We start from the raw sequence: 19676 nt of genomic DNA on the forward strand, positions 1-19676 counted from the left end.
AACCCTAAACTCTCTTTTCATCTGTTTTTACCTTTTTCTGTTGATCTATTCGACGAACTTGTCTTCTTCCCATCATCCCCATCCTGGGGCTCCTCAGTGTCGTCACGGCAACATGCGCCATCTTGGCAACTATCCAAGCATGCCGATGAGTCACACAGGGAGCAAGGCGCTACAATCTGTGAGAGATCCTCTGCATACTCCATTTCATGATCAATGTCTCGTGGCTCGATAATTTCTTCATTGAGTTCATCTGATTCAGTGTCGTTGCCAGCTCCAGAGTTCTGCTGATGTGTCATCTGCTCTGTAATATTTGGAAGCGTTTGAGTTTCTTTGGTGTTAGCATTAACATCCATCTTAGCATCTTCGAATCCAGTTTCTCTAGGATCGTCTCCCTTGTGTTGCCTGTTCTCATCTCCTTGCTCTACAATCTTGCTCTTCTCCGACTGATCGTCATCATCACAGCTCTCATCTCCGCTGTCTTCAGCAGCTTGGCCTTCCTCGGAGTCACCTTGAAGAGCAAAGACTGACTTCTTTCCTGGCTGGTAGGATGTCACCACCCACGGGTGCTCTGGACAGTGGCTGTGGGTTACAGAGAGTTTACAAACAGGGATGTAGCAGACCCTATCACAAGTCCATTCACAAGTCCATTCGCAAGTCCAGTCGAAAGTCCAGTCGCAAGTCCAGTCGCAAGTCCAGTCGCAAGTCCAGTCGCAAGTCCAGTCACAAGTCCAGTCACAAGTCCAGTCACAAGTCCATTCACAAGTCCATTCACAAGTCCGGTCGCAAGTCCGATCGCGAGTCCGGTTGCGAGTCTGGTCGCGAGTCCGGTCGCGAGTCCGTAACAAACAAAAATCAACAAAAAGTTGTCCGGTCGCAAGTTCGGTCACAAGTCCAGTCACAAGTCCAGTCACAAGTCATCACAAGTCATCACAAGAAACAATGGATGAACAATAACAAAGGAATGTCTTTGTCAAGCTCATTTGAATAGCTTGTGAGTTGAATTTGAACTGAAGGACTTGTGATGGACTTATAGGGGCTTGTGATGGACTCGACTACGTCACTGTTTACAAAGACTGAATCTTAAGATTGATTATACTCCAACTGAAGAGAAAAAAAATGCTCTATTTTCATTCTTCCTCTGAAGACGGATTCTTTGGACTGATCATACTTCAACTTGGTAATGGATGATAACTGTCTATGATAAAGAAATCTGACGTAGTGACACTTCCATAACAAAAACTTGTCTCAAATCTTAGCTATTTCAGAAAATTCAATATTTGTGTTATAATTTTTTGGCAAAGGATTCTTGGAATTTTGTCAGTAAACAATACTGAGATTAATAAGAGTTGTGCCATTATATGAAAATGCTCTTATAATTGGTGGAAGTGGGTCCAAGTGCATTGTCGACAACACCCAGCACTCCGAATTTGCTTTGAATTTGCTCCGAATGCTCCGTGACGTCAAATTGGCTTCGCATTAAGTGTGAACTAACCTTTATGTCTATTACTTTTCTTCAAAATGTACATTTAGTTTCTGCAGTAAAATGGTGGCACCTGGATTTCTGTCCTCGTCCCGTTGAGAATTTCTAAATCCTTTTCTCGTCTATCTAGAGAGCGAACATACCTTATGCACAACCCTTGCAGCCACGTATCGATGGATTTGAAGTGGTACACCATGCTGTGGTAACTCTTGGCTTCAAACTTGTAAGAATCAAAGAGTTGGACGTGACCGCGTTGCCATCGTGCTCCTATGGATTTACAACCCTCGCCGGCCCAGATCTCAACATGGACGATGTTGTGCTTTTGCTTCTTACCTGCAAGGACATGAATCAACTAAATGACGTTAGTATTTAACCAGGATCCCTCCAAAAGCACCCAAGCACTGTGGCTTGCAACCCTAAAAAGGAGCCAATATGGCCCACCCGGACGCCGTTTATCTCCGGTTTAAGTAGCATGAAACAACTGAGAATATTTCTACTCCCCCTGGATGGGATGCCAGTCCATCGCAGGTTACTCCCCAGCTAATGCTGGTACCCATTTATACTCCTGGGTGGAGAGAGGCAAGTGGAGGTGAAATGGCTTGCCCAAGGACACAACAAATGACCAGCAGCTGGATTCGAACCCCTGACCTTCTGATCAGTCCAATTTCTTAAGTGTCAAGTGACGAAACTTCCTGTACTCTTGGGGTTGACACAGGGTTGACGTGAGGTTGACAACATGCTGCATTTCATCAACCCCGAGATTGATTTCGACCCGGGCTGAACTCAAGACCAGGGTTGAGATTTTCAATCCGTGTTGAAACTCTGGCAAGAGGGCACAAAATGACAGTAACCGAGCGAAAGCTCGATTTGCGTCAAACAAGTGTGAAACAAGGCGGTGTTGAACACGGGTTGAAAAATCAAGAACTCAACCCAGGGCGGCACTGGGTTTGCCCAGGGTTGAGTTCAACCTGGATTGAGAGGCTCCAGTGTGAAAAGGCTTTAGGGGGTTCAACAGGTTCAGGTAAAGCCAACAGAATAAGAAACGTAGTCAGAGCTTGGGTTTTTTGGGTCAAGACTTTTAAGTCCATTTTACTAATTTAACCTACTCTTGGTGTTGTGGTAGATCGCTGTTATGAAGACCAGATCTCCAGGTTTCATGTCTTCTTCTCTCTCGATTGTAATCGGTAATGTGTCGTACTGATAGGCCTGGTTCCAAAGTCCGACCTTGAAACCAAAGTCTTCCTTGAGGTCTAGCAGGACACGACGGACGAGACCACAGCAGTCCAGGAAGAGCGGGGCATTGTAGTCCGGACCTGCAAAGGAAGCCGTACTGTAGTGAACTTGTGATGGACTTGTGATGGACTTGTGATGTACTTGTGATAGACTTGTGATGGACTTGTGGGGACTTGTGATGACTTGTAATGGACTTGTGGTGGACTTGTGATGGACTTGTGATGGACATGTGATGGACTTGTGATAGACTTGTGATGGACTTGTGATGGACTTGTGGTGGACTTGTGATGGACTTGTGATAGACTTGTGATGGACTTGTGATGGACTTGTGATGGACTTGTGATGGACTTGTGATGGACTTGTGATGGACTTGTGATGGACTTGTGATGGACTTTTGAATGACTTTTGATGGACTTGTGATGGACCTGTGATGGGCTTGTGATGGGCTTGTGATGGACTTGTGATGGACTTGTGATGAACTTGTTATAACACACAAATACCACAACGACAACATTGAATTGATTCATCTGAACAAATCATTACAATTTTCATACTGACAAATACTCCTTCTAACCTCAGCAACTCAAAAATTTTTGTCTTTGAACGTTACCACACGCCTCTTTTACCTGAAAAAAATCCTAAGAAAATGTAACACTCTTCTTTGAACAGAAGACAGAAGTGGTATTCTGTCAAATTCTGTCCCCTACCCCCTGGGCTATTAAGTTCCAAGACACCAGCCTCTGGGTTGAGAATCCAGGGAAACTGATTTCAAAACATACTTACTGTCTGGACCATGGTATCTCTTGGCATACGGTACACCATAGTAATGCTTGGCCCTCTCAAGGAACCTCATTCTTAATTCCCACATATGATTGGGATCCTTCATCTGAGACAGGCTCTTTTCTTTCATTTCTTTGATGAGCCGCATGTCCGCCTGAAATCAAAACAAGAAAAAGTTCCAACTCAATACACTTAATCACACAATATCCCTTAACTTGGTTTTGTCCTCTAATCCGGTTTGTGGCTTTAACTAGGGTCAAACTGGAGTATGGGGCTTTACTTTGGTCAAGACCAAGTTTGAAATCTCAACCTGGTTAAAAAATAACCAGACCAGGCAAGGCTAGTAAAATTAGTCTTAAATCAATCTTTTTTCAAATACTCCCCCCAATTTACCAAATTTAGTTAGGTCCACATTTTGTTTGCAATCGGTTACACATCCGTGAATGGGTGCAAGCCAGCTAGTCTGGTTCCCTGACCTGGCAATTACCCGACATCTACAAATTGCTCTGTTTCATCTGAAGTAGGGCCAGGGAACCAACTACAAGAATGAGCTTTTTTTTTCTTGGTTTTCCATCATCTACATGTATGAATTAACACAAAACTTGAAAAATGTCAATGTAACAATATTTGCTATAAAATGCTAACCCTCAAATTCATCCATTCCTAAAACTTACAGCAAAAAAAACCAAATGTTGTATAATACCTTCAAACTACTGCTTCAAATGACAGTTAAATTGAGATATTGTATCTGCTTTTCATCTAGAGAGGGCGCACTTCCAAGTTGATGTATTGGCTCACCGTGTACAACAATTGTTGCTACAGTGACGGTTCTGAGGGGTGGGCGGAGTCAGGAGAATGCAAAGGAGGAAGCAAATATTGCAGGTACTCTCCACAATGATTTGATTGGTTAATAAATTAATCACTAACAGTTTTAATTAACTGAAAATTCATTGTTTGCATGAGAAACAAACGAAAACAGTACAACTTCTTGTTTCATCAAATGTTAATTGCATTTAAAAACGTATTGCACTTACACATATTTGCTTATTTAATTTATAGATAACTTATTTGTTGATGGACTTTAACTACTTATAGTGACAGCACAAACCAACAGGTATGCCGTAGATAGAGGGCAGGTTTAATTTTTTGAGGGAAATTTTGGGGTGAAGTGACGATGAAGACGACAAAACGCAACGCGAAATTAAAGACGGCGATGACTGCGGCGCACAGTGAACACGCAAAACCACATTGATTCGCGTGGCACCAACTGTAAAACGCGTAAGAAAATCACATTTTCTACCTCACAAAACTGCGACCATCTTTAATATATGTAAATGCAAGCGCGTAGCATATGACACGTACCCTCAAAATGCACAATATGTACTTTTCTGTATATATCACAAAGTGCCACCAACTACAGCGGACCATTTCCCGATTGAAGTTTGAAAACCAAAGGTCAAAAAAAGGTCCACAAGCCTTCAATATTCAGCACCCACTAAAATTAATATCATGTTCCCACTGACAAGACGGATGATAAAGTGATTGTCGGGACAATACAGCATTGTTCACGACTTATTTTTGCAGATTTAATCGGAACAAACGGTTTGACAGGAAAATGGGGACAAGCACGTACACACTAGGCTTGCTCAGACAATGCTTACGGACTTGAATGGGTAGCGAGTACGATTTTGACATAGAAATGTAGGATTCCTTTGATAAATGATCTCTATAGCTAGACCAAAAATGGCGACTGGCATTTATGAAAGGTTCTTACATGTACAGGTGTATTAATCATGTTTTAATTTTGTGGTGAGCTTTTTTCCCTTATACTTCATTGGCGTAACTGGGGGGGGGGGGGGGGGGGGGGGGGGGGGGAGGGGGGCAGACCCGGATTATGCAATTACCCAATAGGCACAGTAGAAACTGTGCATGCCTAGGGCCTACGAAAAATTTAGGGGTCTACGAAAAATATGAGGGCCTACGAAAATATCAGTGTGCCATAAAACACACGCACCATAATTGTTCCGTAGTTGTGGGGACTACACAGGAGTTGTCCTTTGGTACTATGAGGACCGAAGACGCTGTGGGGACAGCAGAAAGTCCCCATAACTCGGTCCAAATTTGTCTTAACAATGAAAAACTTCCCCATAACGTGTCGACGGCCTGCCAACTAACACCCACGCACACACAAGAAAAGTTTTTGAAGTTTTACGGTCATTTCTTAATTTTCAATTTCAAAACATCGCTAAGATAACTAGGAGCATTGCCTGTTAAACACTTAAAAACCATGGTGTTAATGTGAATGTCTCTTCTTTCAAGTAGAGTTTTCCAACCTAGTTCACTCAAACAGCTGATGCTGATGTTCTAGATGGGACCTTAAGAATTGTTCTTGTGAAAACCTCCTTGAAATTTGGGTCATGGTCCTGCATATTGAGCAGAGGGGATATTGGGATAGGTGTGTACATTTATCAACCCACAGTTGTGCAACGATAGGCGAGGTCAATTAAATAACCACTCCCCCCTCTCCCTCCTCGAAAAAAGGGGGAAAAGAGAGAAAGGGAAGAAGCCCAATACCAGTATAGGCTTACTTTTAGTCATTTTAACAGTCAAAATTGCCTGAAAAGGACCTATTATTCACCATGTAATGTGTATTATGGTAAGGGCCCCAAGCATTGAATGTTGCCAAGTTCCCCACCCCTTAAATTTTCCACAGCTGGCCAGAAAGTTTCAGGTAAAAGTTTTTAGTGAAGCCATACCCACCTCCCATGAAAATTTCTCGCTTGCCCCCCTCCCCTAAAAAATCTTGCAAATCCCAGATGTAGCATGGACCCTCGTACGCTGTGTAACTCTATAGGCAAGAGATATCTCACACAAAACTTTTTTGGGTTGTTTGGATGTATCTGTAAAGTGGGGACGTGGTTGTTTGATTCCAAATACGGCTGAAGCAAGGGATGTCAGAAACTGGAAACAAGTTGTAAATCCAATTACAAACTGATGAATTTTCTGAATTTGTTTCCGAGAAGCATCCAACTTGATTTTATTCAAACAAGACAGAAGGCTCTTTTGAGAAAAAAAATCATGGTGTGCGAATGTAAGTAGATAATGATGAAATTGCTTCGTCATGTTTGTGCACAACATGACGCGGGGTTTTGATTGTTGTTTAGAAGCAGTGATATGTGAAGGTGTTGAAAAAGGTACAATGGAAGTCCAAGGTTGTTTAAAGACTGGTTGGCAGTCACGTTCAACAGATGTAGATTATTGTTGTGTTTGAATGAATACGGAAGGTTTCGTAAGGACATAGCACAAAAGAAGAATGGCCTTTAGTTGTCTGCATCCGGAAAGAAATATTGTATAACATCCTATACTTGTACACATCTGCCAAGTACAGAAATGGTTACAGTTTCATAAGGAAATAAAAAAAATAAGGGTGTTTTAAGTAGTAGTACTCAGAAATGTATTTATTTGTTTTCCTAGATAACTTGTTACCTAATTATGGAGTTATATTCGTGAACACTTAGATGCATTGACTATGTATTGACAGTTTTATTTGGATGTCAGATTTGGCCTTATACAGAATGTCCCCCGAAGAATAAACCCTTGAATTGCCCTCTTTTTCACAGCATTTTAAAAAAAACATTGCAAATATTGATACATATTTGGAGAGTGTACTTCATTAGCTTTTCAATAATGAAATAATCTTTCCAATCAGATAAATATGTATTGAGTTATGGCCAATTAAAAAAGTGCTGATTTTTCATTTTGTCCACGGTCTTGTAATTTACATTTTTGAAAACTTTCCTTTTCTATATTTGGTTCTTATTTCTTTTTCATTTTTTTGCAACATTGGTCATTTTTTCTTGTAAAAGAAATGGGAGTCCTGATAATGACTGCTTGGTTAACTTTTTAGACGTTAACTGTTCTGCTCTGCCCTCTACTTGGTGGCCTCTTTCACGGACGCCGGTTTCTTGTTGTGGCAGTCAAATATCAATATTTGATCAATATTCACTCAATTGGAAAGATTTTTTCGTCATTCTTAAAGCTAATGAACTGTACTCACCAACTATGTATCGATATTTGCGATAAATTGTTTAAAAGCTGTGAAAACGAGGGCGCTCTGAAGGTTCGGTTTGTTTGGGGAAAAACCTGTAGCATTCCCTTTTATCTCCAACGCAGGACAAGTTTTTATTAATTTTCAGAGCTTTCTGAAAAAAAAATCTGACCTCCTACGATTTTCCTGAACTTTATTCTGAAATGATAATACAACCGACTACTATCTTTCAAAACCCAAATTGTTAAATTGGTTTATGGGTAGAGTAAAAGTATCATTTGATGTTTAGACTCAAACTCATGTGATTAACGCAACTTAAAACCCTCGGACTGAAAGACCAACAATATCACCGTTAATATGGGCAGAAAAAAAATCTACAATGATTCACCCATTTATTTGAAGTGGGAATGATATGCATGTGTGTACATTCTAATAGTGTTGTCCATCCGTCATTAATGATTTATTAGTTGCTAGGCGACTGTTGATGACAACGTAATGAAGGCAGTTGCACTTTTCCCCCATTAGATCTAAGTACTCAACAGAATCTAGTGGGTCAGCTGAACTTTTAGTTTGCATATATCAGACGCTAAAGTGGTACAGCTTTCGGTATGAATTGATTAAAATTTAGACTGAAGTTGATGAGTTTTGAAGTTTGAAATGAAGGACCCATGATCCGAAAGACTAATACTGACGTGGTTGATGTTATGATATAAACTCTTGAAAAAATCGAATAACAAAAATCTGCTGCCAAATGCTTTCTGATTAGACTAATCGGAAATATATGGCATAAAAGTTAGCAGGCATACACCTGGGACGTAACCCTCCCCCCGCCCCGCTTCCCCCCCCCCCAAAAAAAAAGGGGGGAAAAAGAGGAAATTGCAAGCCTTACAAGTCTTTCTAGTGTTTGTCAATTTTTAATGGCATAAGAATGAAGTGAAAAACAAGAAAATCAGCTGATTCGAGGAAAACTTGCACGCCTGAGATAGAGGCCTCATGTTTTGATCCTTTCAAGATTTTTCTCAGAAAACAAACAGCAAGGGACAAGAATCTAAAATATTCATTCACAAAGTTTGTTTTTATTCTTAAAATACCAAAGGGATTAAACTAATTCTTACTCAAAAATCAACACGAAATAAAGATAAACAAAACAGCAGAACGATTCCAATAAAACTTGAATGTAGTGAATTTATTGCAATACACTAGGTCATCGCAAGCATATGACAAAAAATAACATTTTCATCTACAATTTTTATTGATTACATTCTTGAAAAAGAACACAACTTAATTGACAAAACAGATGTCACAATAAAAACATGTTTTGAATTGGTAAATATTTTAAAATTGGAAATGTACACTCAAATTCTATACTAAAATTTTAACTTACATGTAAGCTTGATTTTTAAATTCTTCTTCCTAGGTCTGTGCCGAATATTAAAAAAAATAAAATTGTCACAATATCAGCTAGTCAGATACCTCAAAAAATATATTGATACAAACATGACTTTCATATAATTTTTAGTTAAATGTCAATATTCCAATACTTGAATATTGGATCAAATTCAAGTTGCAATTGTCAAATACTAAAATATTCAAAAATACACGGCACTATAAGATTGGCAGTAAAATGTTGAACTCTCGGAATACCTTTGTAGAGCCACACATCCAATTTTAGTCTCTATCGTACTTTAGAGAATTTTCCCCTCTTTTGGTGAATAAAGCTACTTTCGTTTCCACATGTTGCTATGTGCTTTGAGCCTGCACAATCAACAGTTGTGTTTGCATTCAAACAGCAACAGATGTCCTGTCCAATATTTTTCAATTCAAAATGGCCGAACTGGTAACAGTTGGGAACAAATTTACCACGATTTTCGCATTAGAATTTCCAAAATCAATGACAAATTGACAATTATAAAAAACATTTACTGACAAACGTACAAACTGTATAACGTTAAACTAGATTTCAACTTTACGAACGTAAAAATTGGGCCAATTTCACAGACCACAGGTACCTAACTGTTAGTAACAACAGAAAGTTGAACACATTTTAGGACAAAATTTGTACCAACCTAAAAAAAAAAAAAAAATTATATATATTTTTTTTTTGGTGGTTGCTATAAAAAAAAATCATACTACATTGAAAGTTAACGTTAACCCTAACCGCCCTGAATCCTTCAAAATCCTCTTTGCCAAAGTGGAGGAATTTGGAGGATTGAGGTTACATGGCAAAAGTGCGTTACTGATTTCGTAAGATGCACTTTGTCAAGGTCTTGGGCCGGACCTTGTGTTGTTTTTGCTCAGCCATGCATAAAAACAGGCCTGGATTATGCTTGAAATCCTCCGTACTGCTCCAGGATGTCACTGGCCAAGCCTCAACATATTGACAGTCACTGCCGCAGGATTTTGCTGGATTCAGGCAGTGGTCACCCCTCCATGGACCATATTCAAGAAATAATGGAGGAATTTGCAGGATTGAGGCAATATGCTGTGTTTTCCATGAGGCCAATTGGAGGATTGTGCAGGATTGCGGTTACATCCTAGCAAAAAGGCCTAGGGAGTTAGGGTTAACTAAGGTTTTCGTAAATAAAAAACCCGGATTTCATGTCGAAAAGCATCCTGAAACTGACCCAGAATGAATCAACTGTGAATGACTCAACCGTCACGTGGATTCAGTGTTGGATATCTTTATGTGTACCAAACGGATTAAGGTGTGTCCGTGGGGGCGTTTGTTTGCAATACTCGCTCAATGGCTTTTATATCGTACAGGATGTGTACACAGAATTCAAACAAGAATACACCGTGAATGGAACTGCAAAATACCTGTCAGGAACCACAGTACCCAATAAAAATTAACTATGAGTTTCCATTATAATTTTCTATTAATAATGCCTAAAGGCATACAAAAAGCTATGTGGATATTAAAAATCTGTGGCATGAAAAATCAATAAGTGAATAAATGCAACGAAATACTGATATAATGGGATGAAGCTAAATGTATGCGTATACGTGTACATGTGTAAATGTTTGTGTGAAATTCTGAGTGTACAGAACATTTCTACATTTGTGATGCAATCAAGCTAAATGAGTCGTTTGTCGACCCTGGTTCATTTTTTTTGTTTTCCAGATTTGAAAAGAGCACAATCTCAGCATTACTGCTGTGAAAACCGCATGCTGGTACCATCTTTAGTTCAAAAATTATGGAAGTCGGAAATTATTATTATTATTTTTTTACAGATTTGAAAAGAGCACAATCTCAGCATTACTGCTGTGAAAACCGCATGCTGGTACCATCTTTAGTTCAAAAATTATGAAAGTCGGAACACCAAGAAATGTGATGAAGTGATGTGATGAAGTGGCCCTATTTTGACCTGTATCTCCAAATGAAATTTCCAGACAATCAACTCTTTTAGCTTGATCGCATCACATTTTGTTTGACTCATGAAAATTTAAATAAAATGAAAACGATTTTATGAAATCACAGTGGCTGACTTGATGACATGATTCTGATGACCAATGGACGATCATGAACTACATGTTCATAAAACAAACAAAAAAATAATGTGATGGTTCCGCATCTCAAAAGTGGCACCGTCGCCGTAGCGATTGACAGGACGTCTCTTGCTGCATCTCTGAACACCATTAACATCATTACCAGACAGTATTAGAGCCCGCTGATCGCCACGTCTAATGCTGTCCGGTATGATGCCACTGGCACCCAACAAAATCGTCCCACGAGGGCGGTATAACCAGGTGCATGATGGGTAGAGGCTAGCTATAGACGTGCAGTAGTGGGGTATGGACGATGGAGGGTGCTTGTAAGGTCTAGCTACTAGTCTGTGTGGAGTTGAGATCGCAGAAACAATATACTGTACGTGCAGGTAGAAAAGATCGAGAAGTATACTTACGCTTAACGCACATGATAACTGGTCAAGTCAAAGATTTCAAGGTAAACATTTTATCCCCGGAATAGAATGCTATTTTGATTTAAAAAAAAAACCTGTTCATATCAAGCTCAAGATATTTATGAAATTAGATCATAGAACTTTTACAAAAGTTCTCATTTATAAAAATGCATGATCTAAAACACCTTGGGAAGAGGTCCTTAAATATCACGAATTATAACTCTTACAAATTTTAGCTGCAAAGATGACAGCACTAAATCACAGTCTGGTAAAGAGATTCAGATAAGCGTTGTCTTCATGCTTAAAAAAAAACACTAACCAAGCAAACACCGGGAACCATTGATAAAAAGACTGCATCAAACGCAAACAATTCCTTTCCCGCCAAAATCTCAACCATCGATCAAAAGCCTGTTAAACATTGATCAGCCGGAATCACTGTCTCACCACTCCGTTTGATCTTCTTTTGTCCCACGCCCCCGAGGGCCAGAACTCCAACAAAAAACCCCTCTCCACGATATCTAGGTGTGGGCCCAAAGTTCCAACCCCAACGAGCCACAAACACTCCAAAACCTGCCCTGGAAACGACCCGCATTCAGGCAGGTACGACACGCTACCAACCCTTTGCGGTTGGATGCCGCGCTGCGCGTTTGCCTAACCCTTCGCTGTTGTATTTGCATTGATCTAGAGGCTAGGCTGGGTTGATTTTGTCGATTCAAACGGTCAATATGCTTTACTGATAGTGGAACCAAATTCAATGCGTCGAAACTCTTATCAGAATTTCCCAGACACGTCAATTACCATCTATCAGAAATTACAAAAGAATAAAAATCACGTTTGATTATTTTTCCCACCGGAATGATCTTCACATTTTTTGGAGGGAACAATTATTTTTAGCGGATTTGTTGACAAGCGCTGGCCTTTCGGTCCCTGCAAATATAAATGTTATACTGTACAATATTAAGGTGCGGTGGCCACGCCGTCAATTGTTCGAGAGGATTTTTTCCTGTCCTAATCTCGAAATAATCTCTGATTAAAGGCACGAAGGGAAATTTGCAATAAACAAACCTATGATTTTATGAGAAAAACCTTACTCAAAGTAAAGATAGAGATGTTACCAAATACCCTGTGAAATTATTTCGCCTGAAATGGTATGGTTCGGAAGAAAAGTAACATCGATGATGGTTTCATGGCACTTTTTGTGTGTGTTAGCAACAGAATCCAGTTATACGACCCAAAAAATTGTACATACTTTTTTCTCTCTGTTTTCTCAAAATGTAAAGTATCCACTGAGATGAAGCTTTAACAGCTAAGTTGTCATGGACCTTACTTAAGATTTTGAGCAACTTTGTTGCTTTAAACGAAAAAAAAAATTCCCAAACATATGTTCAACGATTTTTCAAAATTTGAACATACTTTTAGAAATAAATCCGCTTTAAGAAACAAACGAGGCCTGAGATTGTGGTTAAATACGGGAGAAAACTCTGGACCACTGTGGTTAAAATACCTTCTGTATAATGTATGTAAATCCAAGAAGATTTATACAGAGAATAAATACAATGTATAACATTGTATTACATATTCCAGAAAGTCTGTTCATGCAGAGAGGCCTGAGATTGTGGCTAAATACAGGAGAAAAAAATCCAGACCACTGTAGTTAAAATACCTTCTGTATAATGTATGTAAATTCAAGAAGATTATGCAGAGAATAAATACAGTGTATTACATTGTATTACACTGTATTACATATTCCAGGAAGTCTGTTCCTACAAAGTATGCAAAACGATCAAACCGAGAGACCAGCTTTCCTAATTGTCCTGGACATACATACAGAGAATAAATACAATGTATTACAATGTATTACAATGTATTACATATTCCAGGAAGTCTGTTCATACAAAGTATGCAAAATGATCAAACCAAAAGACCAGCTTTCCTAATTGTTTGGACATACTGCATGCAGAGAATAAATACAATGTATTACCATGTATTACATATTCCAGGAAGTCTGTTCTTGCAAAGTATGCAAAACGATCAAACCCAGAGACCAGCTTTCCTATTTCGTGGATGTACTGCATGCTATTCCAGGAAGTCTGTTCATACAAAGTATGCAAAACGATCAAACTGAATGATCAGCTTTCCTACCGTAATTATGCTGGACGTATTGCCATAAAAAAAGGGTGATTTCAATTAGGAATGGATGTTATAAAAAACATGGATTGCACGAAACAGCAATGGAATATCCATTCACAACAGAATTTAATTCATTAAGAGATCAAACGCTCACACAGAAGCGGCAAAGCGCCGAATAATTCATCAAATTTACGGACGGACATCTTGATTTACGACCTAACTGATAGTGGTATCAGATTTTAAAGTGATATTTTAAACCCATGTTAAGCTACATGCAACACTAACTTCAGAACTAACACTTATCCGTTTTCTCATTATGCATGGAATTATACTATCAAGAGAATCATGCTTCCGTAAAAAGTTGCCAAAATTACTCAAATGCGGCTAATATTTGGACATTATTATAAAACCGCTCCACCAAACTTTCAATTCAAAATTTTCAAACTGTTTACATGGAAAAAAAGAAAACAACAGGGAAAAAGGGTAACGATGAATTCTAATAAGAAAAAAACCCCTGATTTTAAATGAAATGGCATATTTCTACGTACAATTGTAATGTCTGAATCTCACATTTTGGGGATTTAAACCAAATAAAAAAGAAAAAAAATACAGTCGAACACCTTTATAATGAGGTCTTTGGGACTTGACAAATTAGCTTGTTACACACTGTATAACAGGTACCTTGTATTAACAGTGATGGAAAACAAAAAAAACCAAAAACTTGGACCTAAAATTTTGCTTGTTATAAGCAGGATGTTGTATTAACAGTGCTCTTCTTATCAGGGTTTGACTGTTAGTGAATACAGAAATTAATTTGTAAATGTATTTAGTTTTGATTTAATGTAAAATTCCTATGTAATTTTTTCTAGAATTGTATAACTTGCCTTATGTACCGGTATGCATTGTGAAAATGTTCCCAAAATGCATGTATTTGGTCACGCCTAGTCAGCTGTACTACAATATGGTACATTATGTAGATTATAATGAATGTGAGTAGGTGTGGAACCATACGATGCAATGTCTGTATACCAGTAGTGTAGTCAACTGCCGCTCGCTGTGTTATTACTAGGCCTGTGTGGGTGTGTGTGGGTGGTGGCCACGTATGCAGCATCAAACATCACTCCATCACAACCGCCCAGCAACCTCTCTTCAAATTCCGTGCTCAATTCTCATAAGAATGTTCGATAATCCTTTGCTATGGAGCTTCACAGTTTTTATTCAAGATTTTTTTTTTCTGTTTCCACCCACAGATTCATGCTCAACTTTCCTTACTTTTTTTCTGTCTGGCTGGCACTTTTTCAATTATTTTAAGAATTTACATTAATCCTGACTATTTATTCGTGGAGGATCATGTTTTGTTTTTCATTCAAGGTGTTTTGTTCCGTTTCCACCCACCGAATCAGACTCAACTTTTCTTACTTTTGTTTTGGCGTTTTTGTCCCCAATTTGATTTCAAAAGACAAATATGAAAAATTCAAAAATTTTGGCAAACAGGATTTACACTTGTCTACCTTGTGTCGATTTTAATACAGAATTTGTCAGGAATTTAACTGAAATTTCAAACAACATTTTATTCCTTCATACTTTTGCAAGCTAGGGCAGAGAATAAGTGCCAGGTTCATTTTTCATCCAACCTTACTTGACTTTTTTGTGTGAAGACCACCCCCCCCCCTTTTTTTAATAATGTGCAAGCCTTCCTTCTTAAAATAACTTATTAAGTAGCAGCCAAAAATTTTGTTGGTAACAAAAATCAGATTTGGGGGAAATAAAATTCAAGAAAATATTCAATTTTTTTTAAGTCGTACATGTACCGTATCTCACTAACAGGGGTGAGATCTGAAGAAAATGAAAAATCCATGAAAAGGCTTATTTCTTTGGTTCTATATAATCTTTTATAACTAGAAATACACCTTTACGGTAAAACGTTGGGAATTCCAGATTTTAAAAGGGATTCTTTAAAACTCCTAAAATCAGGAACAATTGTGGCCAAAAAAAAACACTTGAAATCAGGAAAAATCATACCCTAAAAACCTGAAATCAAGAGAACTCCTGGCCCCCAAAACCAGGAAATGGGAAAAATCCTAACAAAAAAAATCCTACAATCAGAAAAAAATACTACCCCAACCCCCAAAAATCCCCCAAATCATGAAAAGTCTTGACAAATCTTCCCCCACTCCCCCACACTAATGATAAATTAGAGAAAAAAAGCCTTAGACAATGATTCACCTGAAAAAATACAATTGAACTCTAAATATAACGAATAATATCATTAATCCTCCTACACACGGACCTTTGAATGAGTAGGCCTACACATTGCTAGCAAAACTACCCATTAATTTTATTCCAACGGCCAGGATCAACAAATTATTCTGTACGGAGACAACATCAAACAACCGTATAATACAAGTATGTGACTCATCACAACTTTAAAGAATTGAGATATTTTTTTTCCCATTTCTTGATTCTGCAGAACGAGAGCTTTCTAATGGTACATAGCATTTAGGGGTACATGTACTGAGTTCAGTTACGGAAATATAGACCGCCATCTAAATGGAAGTTGTAAAAGTAATTTTGGAGAAAATGCCATTTCAAAATCCCACTGGTTTTTGTTCTCCAGTGAATGAACAGTCAAGTACTATAACGAGTTGAAAAATAGGTTTTAAAGATGATTCTGTGCCAAGTAGTCCTTTCAGTCAAAAACAATCAAGTGACTGTTTTTGACAGTTAAGAATTCCCAGCAGGATTGACTGGCTGGGACTGTTTAATTAATTTGATACAGAGCTTTCACTCTGGGTGAGTTATAAAAACAGCTGTGACTAGAACTTGCCTACTTTGTCTGTTGACCCAGTTTGACTAGTCACAGTGCTTGCTTGACATATGATCTGACTGCTGGTGACTAGCCTTTGTTAAAAGTATAGCAGGGGAAGCCGAAGTGGAAGTGACTTTTGACTGTTTAAATAGCAGGAGGGTAAAAGTTCACCTGAAAACAAAAGAAATCGACCACCCCTTCAAATTTTGGCATCGCCCCACTATACTGCAAAATGGCAATTTTCAACTTTATGCTAATTTGTGGTAACGGGCCTGATTTTGGAATAACAAGCACTGGGAAAAAATGTCATGGTATTAAAAAAACAACAATTGGTTGGAATTCTTTGAACAGGGTGGTACCCCAGTAGCCTACTATGACGGGGTCAGACAGTGTCAGGTACAGCCCATGAGTGGGCGTGAAACGGACCAAATAACAGCCCTCACAGAGTCCATGAACTTAAAGAAGGAATGCCAAAACTGAATGGATACTTTCCTATATATGATGGCATCACTGATGCTTCCGTGCTCCCTAAATCCTATCCTTTCTGGACAAAAATGATTGTGTTTTTCCTATTCTGATCTATGAGACTACACTGCCTTATTACCAAAAGAGTAAAACTTTACTCTATTTTGAGTACAAATTCACTTCCATCAGCTCAAACTATGGAGAAGATTACTTAGAATGAAAGATCAAATGTTTTAAATCGAGTGTCGACTGAAGGTGATTCTTTTCAAAGTACTTCAGTCTAAATAGAGCGTGCAATTTGACCTTAAAAAACCTGCGAGATTTTACGAGAATGCAGCACATCTGGGGACCATGTATAGGATCTACAACATGTGTAACATCATTTTTTTTTTTATATTAATTTTGTGTCCTGACTGGGCCCATCTAATCAAGGGCAATAAATGGGTATTTTCGAGAGAAAAGAAAGCATTGCAATTTACAACACTTAAAATCTTGCGAATCGACAACTATTAAAATGGTTGAACTCAACTTCCGTTCAAATTCAATCGATCACACGTTTATCATGGTAAGAATTCTTGATAAATTTACATTTTCATTTTGGGGTTACCTCTTTACAGCTTCTAAAAAAGTCTCCTGTTAAATTTCTGCTGACAGTAACTGTGCCACTGAACAGTAACCTTGCAAATCGAGGTCGGAGAAATTTACATAACAATAAGGGATTATCTCTTGGTTTGTTTACTGTCTTGCATTCATGGGGCAAACACCAAATACTTCCTGGTGTAAGCAGTCAACAAACAAACAGTGAATGGTTTCAGTTTTAAAAATGGAACCAGCCGTTGGACTGAAAAGCTTAATATATCTCTCCGTGATCATGACTCACGCCTAGGATGAATGATGGTTCACCTCATGCGTAGCCCTAATTTGTAAGACTCCATTTTGTCCACGTGCGCATGCCATTAATTCCACTAGATACATGTATCTAGGTTTCTAGGTTAGCTCTCTCTGGTTAATCGTTAACCGACGCAAACCAACACTATTCTCCATGGGTATTTTCTTTTGTAAGGGAAGTATTGATTTGTAAAGCAAGGTTTACAGGAATTTCAATGATAATTGAAAAGGGCATACATATGCACATATTTGAATGTTACTTTGACGGAGATTGAATCAATTTTACACACACAAAAACCCAAACTAACTTTGTTCAATGTTTTCTCAATTCAGAAACTGTTCTTTCTCCGTGTTCCCAATACAGAAATAATATAGCCTTAATTAGTGTAATTATAAGTGTATCAGTCTGTAAAAATCAAATTGATGAAAGAATTAACCATAATTTAGAAATGTGCTGTCCTCTCTATTTTCAATTTTTATTCCCCCAAAACTGGTTGTTTTTAAATTGCCATTTTTCTAGCTATATAATAATAGTTATTAACTTCTGAATGAAAACTGAACAAACAAAAAAAATCAGCAAATTTTAAAAAAAAGTTACAAATTTTAAATTATTTGCAGCCGGACAATAATTCAGTTTTTTTTGTAGGGTAGAGTGGCTCCCGACCCTTATTAGACTTGATAATGTAGGGAGCGGGAACCAGTTTTAGATCTGTTTGATGGTCGATGTACAAAAGCTGCCAAAATAAAAGGCATTTTTTTCAGTGCGTTGCAGACATCCAAAATAGAAAAACAGCAATTTTTTTCCCGTTAAAATAGAACAATCAAAGACCAAAAGTCATTTGTGGAGAAAAATCAAATATTTTTTGTGAAGGGCATGGATAGTACTGTACATCTTTAAAACTCTCGCAACAGTACACAAAAGGCAAAATTCATCAAAATTTCTGAAACGTTTTTATCCCTAACAATTACCTCAACCAATCAAAAAAAGGCTAGTGGGACAAAAAGTTCAATTTACCTCAGCCAATTAAAAAACGGATAACCCCAAACTCTGCCAATACCAGCAGTTTAGAGTGATCAGCATGGCTGCATCGAACCTCGTCGACGACCATGACATAGATCCATTTTAACTCTCTTCACTGATAGACCATAAAACCAGAAAAACTACACAAACCCCAACTACCATCATATCATTAACTATCCACAAACTGCCAGGACCAATCTCCAGTTGTTCAGCGAGAGTTCTAGAAACGATGTTAACGACTTGAATTTAGGACGGTTTGAAGAAAACAAAATGCTGGTAGGTTTCGTCCATGAATATGTGAATAATTTACAACCCGCAAACGGAGAAAAGTACGGTTCAATGCTGGTGTTTCTTACAAACTCGGAGAGTATCAAAGCTGATATGTTATACCCAACTTTAAAAAAAAAAAATTCAGAATGAATTTTTATCAGGGTATTATCAAACTTAGGACCGTGCTTGAAAGAATGGTTTTATTTCATAAATTTGGAAACATGGCATCATTAATCCTTTCTATTGTGAAGGATGATGCATCTATATAACACAAAAAGATTTCCATTTTACTAGAATTTGGTGGTTTTTTTTTGGGGGGGGGGAGGGTGAAACTTTGTACCGGTATGTGCATAGACAGGGACCTGTTACAGATATGGGAATGTGAATTTTATGAACGACAACGCTAACCTAAAAATACCGATTGACATCTTACCAAAATTATTATAACAGTATTATTTTTATGCAGAACTACGCTCAACCAAAACCTCAAACCGTCGATCAAAAACTTAACACTAAAATCTAAAAACAGAACCTAATACAAAATAGGACTACCCACAAAGATTACAATAACCTGATCCAGTTTTCATGTGCGATAAGCATAAAGTGTACAAGTGCGAAAGATCGTACCACCAAACATGAATTCATACCCAGCG

The 19676-nt window shown here is 38.2% G+C and overlaps 1 protein-coding gene across 1 annotated transcript in view; it reads right to left on the reverse strand.

The window, feature by feature from the left end:
• LOC119732684 (probable beta-tubulin polyglutamylase) overlaps positions 1-19676 on the reverse strand; it is a 42004-nt gene that overhangs the window by 12416 nt on the left and 9912 nt on the right. Inside the window, exons 2-5 of the mRNA XM_038206320.1 lie at positions 3497-3647; positions 2587-2793; positions 1624-1813; positions 32-579 (exon numbers count right to left, since the gene is read on the reverse strand). Of these exons, the coding sequence (XP_038062248.1) occupies positions 32-579; positions 1624-1813; positions 2587-2793; positions 3497-3647 (1096 nt within the window). The remainder of the gene's footprint in view (positions 1-31; positions 580-1623; positions 1814-2586; positions 2794-3496; positions 3648-19676) is intronic.

The sequence above is a fragment of the Patiria miniata genome, unplaced genomic scaffold (assembly GCF_015706575.1).
Source record: "Patiria miniata isolate m_02_andy unplaced genomic scaffold, ASM1570657v1 HiC_scaffold_24, whole genome shotgun sequence".
Lineage (NCBI taxonomy): Eukaryota > Metazoa > Echinodermata > Asteroidea > Valvatida > Asterinidae > Patiria > Patiria miniata.